The 20736-nt window shown below is 37.0% G+C and overlaps 1 protein-coding gene across 1 annotated transcript; it reads left to right on the forward strand.

Moving 5' to 3' along the window:
• The first annotated feature begins 4186 nt into the window (after positions 1–4186).
• On the forward strand, positions 4187–6374 carry LOC110445447 (inactive polypeptide N-acetylgalactosaminyltransferase-like protein 5). The gene has a single exon (XM_021490085.1). It carries the CDS (start codon positions 4187–4189, stop codon positions 5825–5827), a length of 1641 nt encoding a protein of 546 aa, XP_021345760.1. The 3' UTR covers positions 5828–6374.
• Positions 6375–20736: the final 14362 nt, after the last annotated feature.

The raw sequence follows: 20736 nt of genomic DNA on the forward strand, positions 1-20736 counted from the left end.
GTTCCTGTTCGATTTCTTTCTTGAGTTACATAAAAAAAACATGCCTCGTTGTTGGACTTCCACTAAATGAACTATGATCTGACAAGGTAGTCGATATGTAATTGTCCATACAAACACATATATGGATTACGTGTTATTAGTTACATCGCCACACCTTCGTCCATTAACCTTTTCCGTTATATCGGAACAGCTTACAGCGGTGTTAAATGAAAACAAGTCATCAATAGAAAAAAAAGCATTAATGACACCAGGTCACCGTTCTTTGGTTAATGCACTTCCGGTTTGAGGTATGGTTCCGACCATTCAGAACGCTGCGTATGAAAGGATGGAAGGTGCAGGATTTATTCCACATATTTAGCCTAATGTATGACTTAAAATCGCCTGATAATAGGCATTATGGTTTGTGACAAATTTTCCTACAATATTCATAGAACAATTTGGGTATGAAATTGGAGCTAACGAGGAAAATATGACAAGTATTTGACGTCTCCATAACTACGTCTCAATTCTTTCCGTTGGTGAGTGCCCGAGTTCCTCATTCCCTGACAGGTCTCAATCAAATTGATCATCGCATCCACAATTTATATTAAAATCTATATTTTAAGTACATACCGTTGGTTTTTACTGAAGAAGTTGCGCGAAGGTTGCACTGATTTCACCTTAAGAAGCGGAACCAAATAGTCGCTAGGTCATTTTCTATAATGGACGCGTTGATATATACTTACGTATACTTAGTAGTTATTTTGTATTTGCAGAACATGATGTTTAACAAACAACTGCGTTCCGGAACTTCCTTTTCTGTGTCAGAGGATACAAGAAGTCACCTGAAATGGAAAGAGCTCCTAAACTTATTCTTCACTGAAAGAATTGACAACAATATGTATGTTATATATGTAATACAGTTACAAAGCCGTGCTGGGTGCCTTCGGCAGGTATTTCAGTGAGATAGAACTATAAAGTCGGCATCAGATCCGCGCTATCACATGGAGGCAAGCACACCGAAATACCATGTCTCCTGCATACACACATGTACATACAAGCACGCATACACAAAATACATGGAGGCACGTCCTTAAATGACATAAGCTGTTAATAAGACGTTAAACAAAATTAAACCAAATATATAATCAATAACAACATTAAATGGTGAACAATAAATGGCTAGACAAGTACGTTTTTCAGTTGTATCTCAAAACTGGACAAAGTGTGGCATATAGTGTCTACATTATAAGTGTTCGTGATAAGGTTAAAATATCTTTGGCTTCTCATAAAAAGGATGCATTTACGGAATTAAGTCTGCTCAATGAGTTGTAAAATAAACTTTTCGCACTATGTCTAAGTTTCGTCCAGGTACATGATACGAAACAGAATTTACAGAATAGATAAGAAAAGATTAATTTTGTTTCTTACCATGTACCTGGACGAAATCTTAGACAAAATGCGAAAAGTTTAGTTTACAACAAGAATAAAAGCTTTAGACAACAGTGTCAGCAAAATCCTTATTTGAACTCATTATCAATAATAGATGCACTTGGAGACACTTGCAAAAAGAGTACAAGGAGAATAAGAATGTGTTCCGGAATTGTAAGCATATTTTGCTTCATCGACCAATTAACCATCGTGTAAGTCCATGACAAATCCAAATATATCTTGACCTCGTCGCAAGAACTGGGGTTAGTGACAGCAAAATAACAAGGTACACTAATGAGTCTAATTATAAAAACAACATTCATGTCACAAAACGAAATAGCATATTTCTCAATGATATCATGATGGCGATAAACAGTTCCAAAATACTTAGCAACCCGCATATTTGGAAACCATGTCTGGTAAGTTTGTTCATCAACAGTCGATATCTACCACAGAAGTCATGATATTCATGGCAATTACCAAATCAACTGCGATATGTAAAAAAAACTGTAGTTAAGGGAAGCCGGTATGTAACGGTACTATCAAGAAAGGGAAAGTTCATGTTCGAAATTTGAAATTGGCCCGCTTTTCGACAGCTTTGTAGCCATGCAACCAGTCCCTGTTTGTCATGTTGTAAGAAAAGATCCAGGAAAGCAGCTGTAGTTGAAGATTCTGCAATGTCATTGATTTCAAGCTGAGGATGGACTATACGATCGACGTGGTCATTTTTTATTTTTTTTAATTTAAACCCAGCATATCTTGGATATATCTGAGAATGACATTGAAGGACTTCGCTAGGTTTCTGTGTAACCAGTCCAGTCCTTGTATGGTCATTTATAAATTCAGCCCCATATTAAAACAAAACCAAGTTGCACAGTTTGTTCCAATAGGAAAGTCAAAGTTTTGTTTCCATACGAGGCTGAATTTATAAATAACCGTAAAATGAAAAAATCGTGCTGCTTCACTCAACAAATAGATATTGTCAAATAGGAATCAACCGCTCTCACAATTTCTTCCTCGGTAGTTTTCATTTTGGCCTGTTTGGGGTTTTTTTCACCAAAAATATTTTCCGAAAATGTTTTACAGCCATAGATTTATATCGGCGTTCGCCTTTCTTGAAAAAGCTCTCGCTATAAGGTAACTGTTTTGATAGAGGAAACATTTTTGAGGAGTGGATGTTCAAGATTGACCAAAAGATCTTTTCGAGATTTTCATTATAGAGTGCAGCATGGATCAAGTTTGACAATTTGTCTTTAAAACATTTAATGCATAACCAATGTTTGCTTATGTTGATATTTTTGATCCATAAAAATAAACAATTTGGTGTTGGTAGTTTGGAGACCAAACCTATGATTGAATTACTGGAAATGTTCTGTGCTTCCATATAATTTATAATGTACAAATAGACATTTTTTACTTTCATATTAATTAACCGTTAATCATGGTATCCAACGTTTTTCTCCTCTGTAATATGTATTAATTCATATTTAAAACCGTTGTACCAGCATTTAGTATGCAGTATCTATCACATTACCCCCTATTTTCCATCTGTGACCTTAGTTTTCTACCTTGTCGAGTGTGAGCGACCCCGTCCGCCATTTTGACGTACGGAGAAAAACCACCGACCTACGGCTAGTACCTGGCAACTGCCCTACTTAGGCCTCGAACCCGCGACCCAGTAGTGGAGGGCTAGTGTTAGCAGAATGCCAGACGCCTTCACCACTTGGCCACCGCGGCCCCTTAACCGAGGGGATAAGCAGTTACAACTGCATATTTTATATAAGTAACTTCTGGTCGTTTATATATGTTTTACTGTACTTTTGTTTCTCTGTTATATGTTGTGATATGTAAATTTTCATGTTCCTGTCTTGATAAAGGGGCGGATAGCCCTACAAATTTTACAACTTTCTTTGTCTGCACTGTCTTTATTACTTCTTTGCCCATATATATATATACAAATGTTTATGCAAATGAATATTATACAAATATTTATATTTGTTTTATATTTCAATACAAATGTATATACTGTACATATGTAATGGTATACAGACAGGTAACATTTCATGACAAATATTTAGGATACGTAAACACACATTAAGTTCACATGTAATGATTGATAATACCACCTTGATAATGTACAACATTTCAGTATCACATACATGCCTACCCAAAGTTGTCTTACCTGTAACGCTCGTGATTGACAAATATGATTGATGACCACGGCGAAAGTGTATGGAGGCTAGTACCGGCCATACGTGTGAAAATGGTACAAGACGTCGTTCTTTTCTGGAGCAATCACCATCCACCAAGTGCTTCGAGTTGGAACAAATTTGAAACAAATATCATTAAACAATTTAATCTGACAATAAGGAAGATATACGACCGACCAATCACCCTACACTTATTGTAAAATATTTGCATTACCATAAAACTCACACCTGTACAATACAATATTACCTATATGTATATACAACCCAGCACGCTCTATACAATATACTCCACACCTGTTCAACATAACATTCCTTGTACATTACCCTACTGCTGTACATTATTACAGTATAATATACATCTCTACCAAAGAAAGGGTATATCAATTAATGTTTTTGGAAACATGGAATAAGATGAAATGTTAGAAATATTACTGGTCTTCCATACAAAGTACCAGAGTCATATCCACTTGTCCCTACCAGTCGGATCACTGTTCGCCAAGTAGTACACAACCATGTTGATTTCTCCTACAAAGTTCCCGAGAAAATGCCGGTCATTCTTTGCGTTGATGTTTGTGCTTTCCTGGGCGTTGCTGTTGCTATGGATCTACATAACTAACCAACCTACTCAGGCGAATAGCAAACAGACTTTCGAAGGGAAAGAAAATGTCAACGAACCTCCCAATTCACGTAAAAGTTATTCAGCGGTAATTCAGGAGTTCAGTTTATCCTTATATGCAGACACTGATCCAAACCGTTTTCATCTTAATGTGAACAAGTCTCACATGACCTCTGTGACTCGAGATGTACAGGATACGCGGCCTTCTCAGTGTGCGGCAGTACAGTATGAAATTGCGTCACTTCCGGTAGCGTCCATAGTGATACCGCTTCATAATGAGCCTTGGTCTACGTTAGAGAGACTGATCAATAGTATTTTGAAGCGTTCGCCTCCACAACTCTTAAAGGAAATCATCATCATTGATGATATGAGTGACTTAGACCATTTGGGAGATCCTCTTAATAGATATGCTGAACAGTTCGATGTCTTAAAAATACACAGAGCGTTAGAAAGACTCGGTACGATGAAGGCAAGAGTCCTGGGGACTCAGTTGGCAAAAGGCGACGTTGTGGTTTTCTTGGACTCCCATACCGAGGTCAACGTTGGATGGTTGGAACCGCTATTGCACGAAATAAGCAAACACAATACTGCTATTGTCCAACCTTCAATCGACGTCGTTGATCCCGATACGTTCCAATATCGGCAATATTTCAAGAATAACCTCAGAGGACATTTTAAATGGAGTATGGGATTTGAATATGTTCCGTTAACCGTAAAGCAAAAGGCTGAGGTGGTAGCAGAACCAACTAAAGCATTCAATACTCCGGCTATTGTAGGCTGTGCATTTGCAGTCAACCGGAAATACTTTCAAGACATCGGAGGACTTGACACAGGCATGCGCACTTGGGGCGGAGAAGATGTTGAGCTTTCCGTGAGAGTTTGGCTTTGCGGCGGGAGTATGAAAATCTCGCCATGTTCTCATGTTGCCCACATTCACAAAAGTGCACATCCGTTTAAAATGGACTATTCAGACCTTGTGTATAACAACAGGCGAACTGCAGAAATGTGGCTTGGAAACTACAGGAAATACTTCTATTACTTTAATGCAGGATTTGCAAAACCGCCAGGACCCTCTGAAACGTTTAGTGAAATGGATGAAATCAAGAAGAAATTTAAATGCAAAGACTTCGATTGGTTGCTTAAAAACGTCTACACGGAACTTGAGATCCCTCCAGAAGGAAGTGAATATTTTGGACATCTACGCAACCTGGGTTCAGGCTTCTGTTTCGGCCCTTCAGATTCCTCTGTGGTGGGATCGTTCCCTATTATAACACAAGGCGATTGCTTCATTTACTACAAAGTTCGAAATTTTGCTTTGCTGAAAAATGGTCTCTTGATGGTTGACGGCAAGTGTGTTTATATCGAACAAAACTTCTTAGTAATATCCCCGTGCTCAAAAGGGATTAGTAAGTGGAGTTTTAAAGGGAAGCAACTCGTCTACAAAGATATCTTTGGTTCTAAATGTGCTGTACAAGTTCCCAAGGTAGTGGATTCAACAGAGAAGCAGGTCGCCATGATGATTCCTTGTGACAGTTCTAACAGGGCAGCCGAATGGGAAATCACAAATAAGTTGTACAAAGTAGATATTTGAAATTAATATGTTTATAAGGTTTCAATTTACATGCACGTTCGCTTATTAGTTTCGTTGCTTTGGACTACAGAGTTTTATCCATATAAGTATGTGTATACATTTGTTACTCGACACCTAAGATGAGAAAGATTGTTTGGGAAGTGTCAGGGAGCGGTGTTTTTTTTTAATAAAATATTGTTATATCGGTATTCAAAATACTGTTATATCGGATAAGTATTGGCTGATGTGATGTTAATATAAAAACTTTGATTTTGGTATTAACATCTATCGAGCGGCGACCGACATTCCGTCATATCAATCATCTTCGTTGTCATAGGTGTATCACATAAATCATATTTTGCCATCTCGTGTACTTTAAATGTCTCTTCTCCATTTATTCATTTTCAACATTTACAAAATATAGACAGGAGCTGTAGTTAACGAAATGTATATCTTTTCAAATTTTTGTCAATTTTTCATAACTGCCTTATTCAACAAAATAAAGGTGAATGTTATGTCGCATGTAATGTTTTGTTTAGAAATTTATGATATTGGATTTATCCTATCACTGAAGGTAATTTGTAAACATTGATTATACAGATTTCATCTAATAAAAATTAGTATGTTTGTATGTCGAATTACACCTTTAAAATACTTATTTATGGGATACTCTCTATCCTAGTTAGAACCTATCAAACTACTTTGGGACAGCAACCCTGGCTTATTACTTCGACCCAGTATTTCATAAATCCTTTCTCTAATTCAGTTTTCTAGAACATTTGGTTTGTTTTTGTTTTACTTCCTATTTACAACTATGGTCATTTAAGCAAATGCCAGGTTTTTGTGGTGGAGGAATGCCAGAATTCTCGGAGAAAAACCACCAACCTACGGCCAGTATCTAGCGCCTGCCCCACGTAGGTCTCGAACATGACTACCTTAGTAAATACAATATTTTAGGGTTAATGTTATCAACTGTGCTTGTGTTACGTTCATCGTTCAAGGTACATGGTGGTATACTCTACTGGTGGCATGGTTCATAATATACATACTTATTTTATTTTTTGTTTGAAATAAAGCAGTGCTTCTCTTGATTTGGAAATTCATCAAATTAAAAGTTTTTATGTACCTTTCCTTATGTTTTTACGTGTAGTTGAAACCAATTTAAATCTCCAACATTTTGGCCCCGCTAGCATCACAATTGAGTCCTAGAAAGACGCAACGGTAGCCTGATGCGGTGTAATTTTTAAACTTACCGTATCTATTACCGAGTTTCGAAATGTGCAATCCCCCAAGTGTGTTGAGTTTCCAGAACACATACGACAGTTACGATGTATCAATCTTCTGGTCATTATTGACCAATGTTTAATTACTGACCAATGATCACACTGTTTCTCGACACCATATAGGGGTATCTTTAAATTCACCTACCGACGGTTAGTAAGAGTGTTTCGATCATCAGAAGTATGTAGGTTTGAAGCACTACCAAGTTTGTTCAAATGAATGACCTTGCCCATATTCCAGGTCACAGGGGTCAATTGTCTTAAAAACCTTAAAACATTTTTTTTCTGTAAAACCGAAAGGTCCAGGGAGATGATATTTGGTCAGAAGAATGTTGGGATGAAGGACTACCAATTTTGTCCAAATAAATGACCTTGCCCATATTCAAGGTCACAGGGGTCAATTGTCTTAAAAACCTTTAAACGACTTTTTCTGAATTATCAAAATGTCTAGGGTAATGATTTTTGCCCAGTAGCATGCTGGGATGAAGGGCTACCAAGTTTGTTCAAATGAATGACCTTTGCCCATTTTCTAGGACACAAGGGTCAAATATATTAGAATCTTACAACAACTTCTTATGAATAACCAGAAGGCCCAGGGTGATGATATTTGGCCAATAACATGCTGGGATAAAGCACTACCAAGTTTGTCCAAATGAATGATCTTTGCCCATATTCAAAGTCACAGGGGTCAAATATGTTGAAATATTTAAACAACTTTTCTGAATAACCAAAAGCTTCAGGGTGATGATATTTTGCCAGAAGAATGTTGGGATGAAGCACTACCAAGTTTGTTCAAATGAATGACCTTACCCATATTCAAGGTCACACGGGTCAATTGTCTTGAAAACCTTGAAACGACTTCTTCTGTATAACCCAAATGTCCAGGGTGATGATATTTGGCCAGAAGGATGTTGGCATGAAGGGCTACGAAGTTTGTTCAAATAAATGACCTTTGCCCATATTCAAAGTCACAGGGGTCAAATATGTTAAAATCTTTAAACGACGTCTTCTGAATAACTAAAGCAAACAGGGGATTGCTTATTGATGTAAATGACCTTGACACACGTTCATGGTCACATCTGGTCCATAGTGCACAAATCTTTAAAAGTCATCTTCTCAATAAACAAAAGGTATAAGGTGGTGATATTTAGCAATTCCTGGAGGAAGGGCTATGAAGTTTGTTCAACTTAATGTCCATGTTTGACTTTCAAGGTCACAGGGGTCAAATGTGTTTTAATCGTTTAACAGGTTCTTCCGAATGACTTGAAGTCAAGACCCTGATATTTTGCCTGTAGCTTTATTTTAAGGTTACAATTGTGAGATTAATACCAGGTGAGCGATGCAGGCCCATTGGGCCTCTTGTTTCTTCTTCTTATAATTATTTTGCCATGATTTTGTATGCAGCTTATGTTTTGATTCGTAGCAGATGTGTTAATTGTCTTTATTGTATCTAGTAGGCCAAGGTCTAATAGTGTGCATGCAGCTTTTTCAAGTAGGTCAAAAATCCAATATGGCCGCCATGACGTCATAGGTCAAAATCTAAAATTGGCCATAACTCAAAAACCATTGATTATACAGCATTCATGCAATTTTGTCATGTGTAGACATTCTTCGGGGCTAACCTATTTTTCATTACATGTTTAAAATACCAAAAAAGGTCAATAAAAATCCTCGCAGTTGGGTCAAAGGTCACCAATTTTTCAACTTTTTCATTTTTCATTTTTTTTTCTATCTTTTAGTAATCGATGGGGAATTCCATACTGATGAATTCAATGCCTTCAATTTTTCTGTAACATTTACCGTTAACATTCTATGCGATTTTGAATATTCCTTTGATCTTTTAAAACTGTTAAAACCTATCTTTCTCCAATGTGTATGATGGTAAATTCATTTAAATATAGTTTCCCTAGATTTCCTTCCTAACTTGGTAACATTTTTGACTTCACTGAGAAAATAAAATGGCTGCCATGACGTCATATCCGTTTTTACCTTAATTGCAATAACTTATTAATGGCAAAAGGTATTAACTTCATCTTTGGATATGTTTTGTAGAACATCAAAACAAATGGGTTTTTTTTTGAAACATTTTTGAGTTAAAAGTCAACTTTCGGTTTTCGGTAAGGGTCAAAGTTCAAATGCACCATATTTGATAACAAACTTTAAAAATCTTCTTCTTAAGTACCACAAGATCTAGAGTCTTGATATTTGATATTTAAAATGCTGAGATGTTAAGCTATCAGGTTTGATAAAATAATTGACCTTGATTAACATTCAAGGTCAGAGCGGTCAAATGTTATAAAAAGCTTAAATTTCTTTAAACCAAAACATTTCGAAAATTTGTTGAGGCATTTACATAATATTTTACCATGGTGTGGAGTTTGTAATTTCACATACTTTTCTCGGGGAATATTTCTGTTGAAGAAGTCAAAGTCTAAAAGTGTTTTTTTGGGTAACTATCTCTAAAAAGTTTCTTCTCAATTTCTACGTGGTCTATAGTCTTGCTATTTAATCTGTTGTGGCTAAGATGTTTGGCTATCAGGTATGAAAAAAATATTTGACCTTGATGAACTTTCAAGGTCATGAAGATCAAATGTTTAAAACATCTCCAATTTCTTAACACCATAATATTTCGGACATTGTTTCAGTTATAAACATTATGGGTTTTTTGTACGATATGGATGGCATCTCAGAAATATTTTTTTTTTGTTTCAACTTCCAGTTTTTGGTAGGGGTCAAATTTCAACAACACTTTTTTGGGTTACTAGCTTTAAAATCTTCTTTCCGCGTTCTACGAGGTCTAGAGTCTTATTATTTAATATGTATATAGGGTGCGTAGATGTTTTACTATCATCTTTGGGAAAATAGTTGACTTTGATAAACGTTCAAGGTCAAAGAGGTCAAATGTTTAAAAAGAAAAAGTAGAAATTCATTTAACCAAAATATTTCGAAAATTGTTTCAGACATTTATACTATATTATTGTATGATGTAGAGAACGCAAATGCTCATTATTTTCGTTGGAAACATTTTTGTGTCAAAGGTCAACTATGGTGTTCGATAGGGGTCAAATTTCGAATGTGCTATTTCAAGGTAACACCTTTGAAAAACTTCTTTGAAATTTCTAGAGTATTGATATTTGATCTGTTACTTGCCAAGGTAACTGGCTATCAAATTTGAAAAAAGGGTTGACATTTATTTACTATCAATGTCACAAGGGTCAAACATTTCAAAACAAGGAAGAGGCCTAGGTACATGATATTTGGCAAGGAGCATTAATAAATGAAGGGCTTAATGCGATTTCAATGAATGACCTTGAAAAACGTCGAATGATCATTTTACAGTGACAATCCATTTTTTTTTTTTTTTTTTTTTTTTTAAGTTGTGTATGAGGACTTTCAGTACTTTGATTTATACTAAACGGAAAACAAAGCTTACGTTCAGTACTTTGGTTAAGATAATCGTTTTGATCACAGAGGGTAAAGACAATGAGGTTGAAAAATAGGTTTGTGATGTGAAAAGCCCGTCAGATTGTTAGCCAACAATTTCTAGTTATTGGTATTATCACTACGCTTAGGTCTCCTCTGAGGAGCAACAAAGACATCACATTTGTATGATTGCATCCTGGATTTGACATATTTCCTACAGAATCCATCCACACGATCCTTACATCCATATGACACAGCGGTGCCAAGGTGTCCCTTGTACCGTCTCTCACGTCACGTTGTCTACATTACGGGGCACTAAGTGTAGAATAAGTGGCTCGATAGTTTGTTTTTTTCTAAAACATGGACAGTCGTAGCCTGAATAGAATGGCCGGGGAGGATGACATGTTGATATAAAAATTGGTTTTCTCTTCGGTTCGCTGCCGAACGATGACCATTCATTCGTTGTTGTAAGTATCCTTTTGTTTAATCAACGTATATCAAATTTCAAAGAGCATATTGCATGTCATTGACAGCATAAGAGGTTTTGCCATTTAGCGGTTCAAAGTTTCTGGTGTAATATTGTTTACAGAGACGGCAATATACAGATAACCCATCATACAGTTATTTGTACAGAAGTACGCATTTATGGCGCATCAACGTTGTTTGTACATGTATGGACTAACGTCGCTATTACCCATCACAATTGCTTCTGTATGTTAACGTTTCTATGAAAACAAAGTTGGTGGAAAGGTTTATGCTCCTGTGATCAATCACATTTGTTTCTTTATGTTTACAATCCCATGAATCATCACACATCACAGTTGTTTCTGTCATTTAACGTTTCTATAAAACATCACACTTGGTTCCAGATGTTTATGATTCTATGAACCAAAAAAGATGTTTCAAAGGTTTATGCATCTGTGAACTAACACAAAAAGGGTATATGTAAACGTTTCCATGAATCGTTACATTTATTTTCATAGGTTTACGTTTCTTTGAACCGTCATAGAGGTTTCAAACGTGTATACCTCCATGAACCACCACAGTTGTTTCCCTAGTTTATGCCTCTATAAACTATCACAGTTGTTTCCAAAGATTACGCCTCTATGAACCGTCACAGTCGTTCCCAAAGGTTATGCCGCTATGAACCATCACAGTTCTTTCTAAAGGTTAATGATTCTATGTTTCCCCCACTTGTTGCTATAGGATTATGTTTTTGTCCTTTTTTCCTGAGAACGGGGGGATGACTCTTTATTTTGTTTAAGTTAGAGTTTAAGTGAAAGTCTGGTGTTATATTTCACACCGGACCTACAAGATGAACGCCTATAATAACTTAGTAACTTTGAAGCACGATTTCCAACCACGCTTGCTATGTATACCAACTTGCGTCATCACTATTACGTTGATGACAACCCGCTACAAAATAACTAGTTATACTCATCAGACGATGTCGATATCCATTTATTAAGCTGCATCTTTCCATTTAATGTGTTCATTAGAAAAAAAAACCTTCACACACGAAGTGTCCTGGTAGATTATGCATCCTATATTTAATTTCACAAAACATGTCTATTTATGTCAGTAATCATTTTAAAACACCGACCTCCATGTAAAATGTTAACAACAGAATTATCTCCAGAGACAAGATCAACCGAGTTACGTTTCTATATTTCCTGTGATCACGCGAATGATATAATCATCTCTGTATCCTATATAATAACTATAGCGCCCACAATTATTTATATTTCATTGTATTAGCAATAGTTTTCTTGTAACGTAACCAAGGACCTTGGTCGCTGTTCTTGGTTCCAGACAAATTGGTGTCAAAAACAATCACTTCCGGCCCGGCTCACTTACTCCTGCAGTGTGTTTTGTATATCTATAGATTAGCTGAGCCTCGAGGTAAAAGGAACATATCAAAAAACATTTTCAGCCCAAAAATGATAAACAGACATTTTACATCTTTTAGCGACAGTATGACAACACCTGCCTCGAGTTTAATGATTTATGCCTAAACAGATCATACAATGACGTCATACGAACCTTATTATTCTTAGATTCACTACTCATAATGATTCTCGTATCGAATTCCCTGATTCAACATATAGATATATACAGAGAAAAAAAATATAATGGTAAACAAATTTCTCATTCAGTATAAAGATAGAAAAAAACCGGATTCGGTGTCTGCTCGCTTTTTTAATGGTTTCAATGAGATAACTTCAGACCCCCTGCACAGTAGATTTGTCTGCTTTCTCAACTAGATCAGCATGTCATATGTATGTTGACACGAACAAAATCTTTAGTCAAGCATTTGTCACCAAAAGAGCGAGTTTTCCAGATTAGACCTATATAGGTTCAAATAAAGAAGTGTTTGCTTTGATATCTACTCGCTCACGAATACTGTCATTTGTACTTCATGATTGATGGGGCCGGGGTGGCCGAGTTGTTAAGGCGTCTGTCCTGCTTCGACCCCTATTTCTTCAAACCGCACACTTGGTCACGGGCTCGACGTCTACGTGCGGCAGTCGCCAGTTGCTTGCGGCAGATCGGTGGTTTTCCACGGGTACTCCGATTTCCCTCCAGCGCCAAAACCTGGCTGTTTATAGGACGTAAAGCACAACAAACCAAACCAAACCTTAGGCTTGATAAAAAGATGTTTTTAAAACGTTACAGAAGTTCAACAACTGTGTCGTAAGATAAACTGATCACACATGTATATCATTCCATTTAAAGTATCATCATAATGTATTTTGAAAACAAATGATCTGTACTTTAACAATCAAATTTTGTTTGTCTACTGCAATGAGCAGTAATATCCTGTAACTTAATATTTTCAAGATTAGTTTACTCTGAAAGCTGAATATCCCTAAGAGGGTTTGAATAGGGTTGAATGTATATAAAAATGTTCATACAAACGTAATATAGATCCAATCTATCTATATATAGGATTTAAACGAGTATTGACACTCTCTGTTTGTGATGTAAAACTTATATGTCGCCAGTTGAACAATTGTGCACGTACGTGTTCCCTTACTTTGTATCAAAGGATGGGTGTCTATAAGGCCCTTTTTTGGGCCCCGGTATATTCGGATTTTGCCCTCCTTGATTTGCTTAAAGATGTCCTATTGTATTACATGCGCAAAAACTAAGGTAAAAGTTCGACCGTAAGTGAGTTTTTGGGGGTACCTAAAGGAGTAGGGTAAATCACAAATATAATTTGCTGTTTTCAAAATGAGCTTAAAAACCAAAAAAAAGTTCCATTTCTTTTTTTGAAAACATGTGTAAACTATACAGGCATATATAAAAGTATGAAAAATGACAGAAATTAAATCGTCATCTAAAGAACGTTTATACAAAATAGAGGATTAAGTCAGAGGGTGCTCTTAGGTAAGGTAAAAGTGTTTCGTTTTCTCAATAACTTCCTTTCTAATATTATTTTGAGTTGAAATTTACAACTTTGCTCATTTGAGTACACTTAGATAAAATGCATATTCACTACACAGTTATCAAAATGTCACCCACACTCAATCGCTTTCCCACTCACTCTCTCACTCAGCCACCCTCACTCTCACTCAGCCACCCTCACTCTCTCTCACTCACCCTCAATCTCTCTCACCCACACTCTCTCACCCTCACTCTCTATCACTCATCCAACCTCACTCTCTATCACTCATCCAACCTCACTCACCCTCACTGACCCACACTCTCTCTCACCCACCCTCTCTGACCCACACTCTCTCTCACTCACCCTCACTCACTCTGTCACACTTATTCTCACTATTTCCTCTCCGCCATACACACACTCCTAATTAGGATACTACTACCCTGAGCAAGGAGTATCCAATCTGAGGTAACATTTCACACTAGTTATCAGAATTCAACTGCCCAAGAAACAGTCTACTATCACAGTGCAAATTGCTCGTGTAGTACTTAGCACGTAACAATCTACAGTCGCTTCTCTACAACAACTACACCAAAGGGCCAATCAGGGGTTAGGGGAGCTTTGATTACACATCAGCGCACAGTTAAGCACTTCCGTGTTTGAAACAACAACAGTTGCGTTAGGTTGTTTGATGGGGTTATCGTCTACATGACTGCACCCATACGGGTTTCGTTTCACTGACGTAGGTCGTTGATCTGTTTGATGAAATCATACAGGTTTTATATCAAATAAAATCTTTCTTCGCAGGTGTGCAATTATTATAACATTAAATATAATACTACAACAATATTTTAACTCTCGGTCATTTTTAAGAGAGACATTTGAGCGTGTTATGAACAATTGCATATGAATTATGTTTTAAATTGGGAAAGAAAAACATTAAAACATTAGATATTTTGGCTAATTCTAAGTTGAGTAAGATGGTAGGTAACTCTTTATTGCTTAATTCTATAGAACAAGGTAGAACAATTACAGTTAATCCCTCCCGACTACCGCTACTAATCCCTGTAATTATCGCTACCAGTATTGATTACTACTCAGATCAACGGTCTACCGACTATCTCCTAAAATGCATTATTTTACTGATGAAGAACCTTTTATAGACTGCATAGTATATGTGTAAATGAAATTTGTGCCCCTACAACACCCGTTTTCACTTTAACAGCACAAAGATTTGCGTTGGGGTTCAATCTATCCACCGTGTCTTGGAAACAGTTGAAATCTCAACAGTTTAACCCTACAATGCTAAATAGTGAAAGAGAGGCATAAAGACACATTGGGACCTTGGAATCATTTAGTTAAAAAGCGTAGATCTAGCTCCCCTGGGGGCTGAGGTGATCTGCCAAAAAGGGGAAGCTGGGGGATAAATATTAGAAAGCCTACTCCTCTAGACCACTTTGAGGCATAACTGTGAAGAAGAATATTGAATAAGGACGGTATTTACTGTCGTAAAATTTGTACTGAGTGTAATATGTTATAATATTTGTACAATGTATACATGGTACTGTAGCACGATCGATCTTTTCCTGTCTTTTAAGTGTATAGCTACCGCAATGGTCTGTATACGATACTTGCATTCCCTATAGTACATAGTTATTAGCTACCACAGATGACTGTAGTATGATATTTGCCACCCCTATAGTACATATATATAGCTACCACAACGCGTATAGCATGATCTTTGCCTCATCTATAGTACATATCTACCACAGGGGACTGTAGCACAATCAGTATCTCCTCTATAGTATACAGCTATCACAGGTGACTGAAGCACGATCTTTGCCTTCCCTAGAGTATATATATAACTATACCACAGGGAAATGTAGCACGATCTTTGCCTCGCTTTAGAGTATATATATATAACTTTTACATGGGAGGGACTGTAGCACGATCTTTGCCTCCCCTTAGAGTATACAGCTACCGCAGGGGACTGTAGCACGATATTTGTCTCCCCCTTGAGTATATATATAACAACCACACGGCACTGTAGCACGATAATTGCCTCCCCTTAGAGTATATATATATATAGCTACCACAGGGCACTGTAGCACGATCATTGCCTCCCCTTAGAGTATATATATATATAACTACCACAGGGACTGTAGCACGATCTTTGCCTCCCCTACAGTATATATATAACTACCACACGGCACTGTAGCACGATAATTGCCTCCCCTTAGAGTATATATATAACAACCACAGGGCATTGTAGCACGATATTTGCCTCCCCTTAGAGTATATATATATATATAACTACCACAGGGGACTGTAACACGAGCATTGCCTTCCCTAGAGTATATATATTTATATATATATAACTACCGCAGGGCACTGTAGCACGACCATTGCCTCCCCTTAGAGTATATATATATAACTACTACAGGGGACTGTAGCACGATATTTGCCTCCCCTAGAGTAAATATATAACTACCACAGGGGGCAGTAGCAAGATATTTGCCTCCCCTAGAGTATATATATAACTACCACAGGGACTTGAGCACGATCTTTGCCTCCCCTTAGAGTATATATATAACTACCACAGGGACTGTAGCACGATCTTTGCCTCCCCTAGAGTATATATATAACTACCACAGGGGACTGTAGCAAGATATTTGCCTCCCGTTAGAGCATATATTTATATACCAACCACAGGGGACTGAAGCACGATCTTTGCCTCCCCTAGAGTATATATATAACTCCCACAGGGACTGTAGCACGATCTTTGCCTCCCCTAGAGTATATATATAACTACCACAGGGGACTGTAGCAAGATATTTGCCTCCCGTTAGAGTATATATTTATATAACAACCACAGGGGACTGAAGCACGATCTTTGCCTCCCCTTAGAGTATACAGCTATCTTTTTATCAGTGCATGTACATTTGCATGAATATTAAACACAGAGAATTTCGCGAAACCAATTACAAAACAGCAATATTGATAAAATATGTGTGACATGTCTCAATCAACAGAAAAGAAATATGCTGATAGAGGTAAATCAGGACTTATTATGAACAAACAAAATAATAACACGGAGACCCTTGAAAATAGAACAGGAGGAAGACCAGGTATTCCGGAAGGGTAAGCGTCCATTACTCCATCTACGACACCCGCCATGTAAATCTAGGTCAAATCAAATCAAATTTGCTTCTAAATTGTGTACATATAAATGAATTAACTATATCTAACCCGTTTTCGGGGCAGATACTATAGTCAACTCAAAGTACTGTCATGTGAGTTAAGACAGAGTAATCAGAATTTAAAAGAAAAAAACGTTGATATCCCTATTAAACAAAAAATATAATAAGTTCCGATAACCTTAATCTTGAAAATTTGCTAACCTACATTATAGATAAATTCCCTTTGTTGTGGGGAAACATGATTCTTTGTTTCTCTTCGATTGATCGTGTTTCACGAGGAACTTCGGAATCTAATTGCACTATCATTGACGACCATTTCCGTCGTGGCAAATGCTGTACTGAAAGTAATATTTTGTTTGACAATAGAATGTCTAAAACATTGCATCACCATGCCCACCATCCTTGAGCAGGGAGATTCACTTTAGCCCGTGTATTACAAAAGAAAAGAAAAAGTGTTTCTAAGTAAAAAGGCATTGTGGTATAAGTATGAAACTTTCACAACTTAAATATCATCATATAACCAATATCTAGGACAAGTTGCATGCTTATCCCAAAATGCCTTTTATGAACAATCAGCGCATAAACATTGGAAATAGGCACAATAAGTGATAAAACAATGAAATGGGTTAACTTTAACGATTAAAACAGACACTTTCCTTGAAGCCAGGAGACTTGAAGTTGTGATGGCAAATGCCATTTTTCATTTGTAAGTTAACTTTGATAAATTAGAAAACGAATCAGGACCTGGAACTCACTTCTGCCACAGGTGCTGAACACATATGATATAAAAATATTAACTATTACTGTCATATACTTATAGCATATAAAGGGCATCCAGAACCTTTTTTTTTCACTTAAGACAGAGAGGTTTTTGAAATTGCCAAGTTTGAGATGTGTCCAGAAGCCATAACTCAGTATAAAACAAAAGGAAGGCACCCCCTGACCTAAGCTTCTGGTTTTTTCTATAAACGAATTTTAGTGACGATTGCATTCTGTCATTTTTCATTCTTTTATACATGCGGGATTGGTTACCAATATTTTCAAAAACAAGGAGAAATAAAATGGAGGCATGCCACTGAAACTCGCCAATTCTTTGTGTAAATTGTATGATTGCTACATATGGATAATCCTATAAGGACCGTTGGTACATTGTATATATCTTGTGTTGCAATGAAACGGAAGAGGATGTCTTTGGTGGTCGAAAGACAAAGCAAACTGTGGCCGCGCATTGTTCTAATTTCATTAACATCTAGCGTGTGTAGTAAGCATAATGGTCAAGGCATTTTATGTCTAATGCTGTGAATGTCACAGTAATTCTAAAAGCATAATTTCAATTTCCGTATTGATTTAAATAGAACTCCCATGGAATCATAAACTATAATTTTATAAAAGCTTGTGAACCCCGAACAGGATGTTGGTTATCAATAAATTTGCTCAAACGAACTACATCATCAAAATTGTTTAAATATAAGTTAGACTTTATGACCTTTACATTGTAATATCAGAGAATAGGCACTGCTCTAAATGATACGGACGCACTAAAGTCTATCCTGTCACATTGATTGATAAGTACCCTCAATTACCTACGTCACACAATAGCAATCAATGTCTATATGAAATCCGAGAATATCATATTCAATAGATAAGACACATCGTGAACCAGCTAGCAATAATCAATGGACTTCCGCGTACGAGGCCGTATGCTGACCCATCATCTTCAATAACCACGGCTGTATGTTGTCTGGTCCGACAAAAGGACGTTATTAGCAACCATAAATATTTGTTTATATCTGACGCGGGGTTATGTACACGTTTCGTATGCTTCAGTCGCCAAATATGTCTGTACTATTCTTGAATGACGCCTAAAAAAAGAACAAACCCCATCATCGTCATATTGTATATTATATAGACGCTTGGAAGCAGAATAAGTTGATATCAATGAGAAATGCTGGGTTGTCAAGTATCATTGGTCATGTTGTTGCTGTAGAAAATGGTCAGCACTAGAAAGACCGGTGCATCCTATGCCAGAATAGTTTATCCCATTGCAATATATTTGTTGCGAACTAAAAATGAGAACTGTGTTCTTGTTAATGCCAATTTTACGCCAACCTGACCTGAACACAAAATTATTTTTTGGAGAAGGAAATGTGTGTTAGGATATGAAATGATGAGCGTAATATACACATTCGAATCTTGCAGTTCAATTGTCACAGCAATTTCTACACTGATGGCCATCAGACACACATAAGTGGTTGTACCTTTAAAATAAGGGGTCGCGGTGGCCAAGTTGTGAAGGCGTCTGACATTCTGCTACCACTAACACTCCACCGCTGGGTCGCAGGTTCGAGACCAACGTTGGGGAGTCGCCAGGTACAGGCCGTAGGTCGGTGCTTTTTTTCCGGAAACTCCGGATTTCCTCCGCCACCAAAACCTGTCACGACCTTAAATGACCATAGCTGTTAATAGGACGTGAAACACAAACAAACAAAACGGAACCACCACCAAAAACTGGCATGTCCTTAAACGACCATAGCTGTTAATAGGACGTAAAACACAAACAAACAAAACGAAACCACCACCAAAACCTGGCATGTCCTTAAACGACCATAGCTGTTAATAGGACGTAAAACACAAACAAACAAAACGGAACCACCACCAAAAACTGGCATGTCCTTAAACGACCATAGCTGTTAATAGGACGTAAAACACAAACAAACAAAACGGAACCACCACCAAAACCTGGCATTTCCTTAAACGACCATAGCTGTTAATAGGACGTAAAACACAAACAAACAAAACGGAACCACCACCAAAAACTGGCATGTCCTTAAACGACCATAGCTGTTAATAGGACGTAAAACACAAACAAACCAAACCAAACCAAACCAGAAAAATTCGGTAATAGATTGAATTGAATAGTGTCGCATTATATAGCTGTTTCGTCCTTCTAGTGTTCATTGGTAATGTTTGGGATAAAAACATTGAGACTCCTTATTGGTCTAAACTAATGCTGAAACTAAAGGTGAGGTGCGTACAGATTTCTACCAACTAGAAGAATAACGATTAATTTCAAATTAAGTAATGACTTAAGTGTGTATATTCTGATCCTAGGGGACTAACTAATTCACAAGCAGAGTCTACCATCTTTTGGAGGATGAGCATATAAGACACATACCGGTGATTGCACCTTAAAAAGTTTAAAAATAGATGCAGAATGCCAAAATGAATTACACTGCACCATACAGACGTTTTGCCCTTCTAGGACTAATAAGTGATGCAAGGGGCCAAAAGCCAAAACGACGGAACCTTCTTTGACACCAAACGGGAAATGTGTAAAATGTACGGCTATATGAGAATGTGTTCATCTTACAAAACAACAAAGATGGATGATGCATTATGTAAGACAGTGGTGACATCTTGTAAATCATTACATGATTAAAGGCATCAGTTTACACGAACACGCAGTAATTGGGATACACATGTACTTACGTAACAATAAGATATTAACGATGAGTAATATACATTTTGAAATATGCAAGTCTGCAATAATATCCCTTTAATATAGCTCATATGTGAGGTGTCAGTGAGATATATTTATAGATGTAATACCATCAGCAGACTTTCTATACATAACCTAACGGC

The sequence above is a fragment of the Mizuhopecten yessoensis genome, unplaced genomic scaffold (genome assembly GCF_002113885.1).
Source record: "Mizuhopecten yessoensis strain PY_sf001 unplaced genomic scaffold, ASM211388v2 scaffold2307, whole genome shotgun sequence".
Taxonomy (NCBI): Eukaryota; Metazoa; Mollusca; class Bivalvia; order Pectinida; family Pectinidae; genus Mizuhopecten; species Mizuhopecten yessoensis.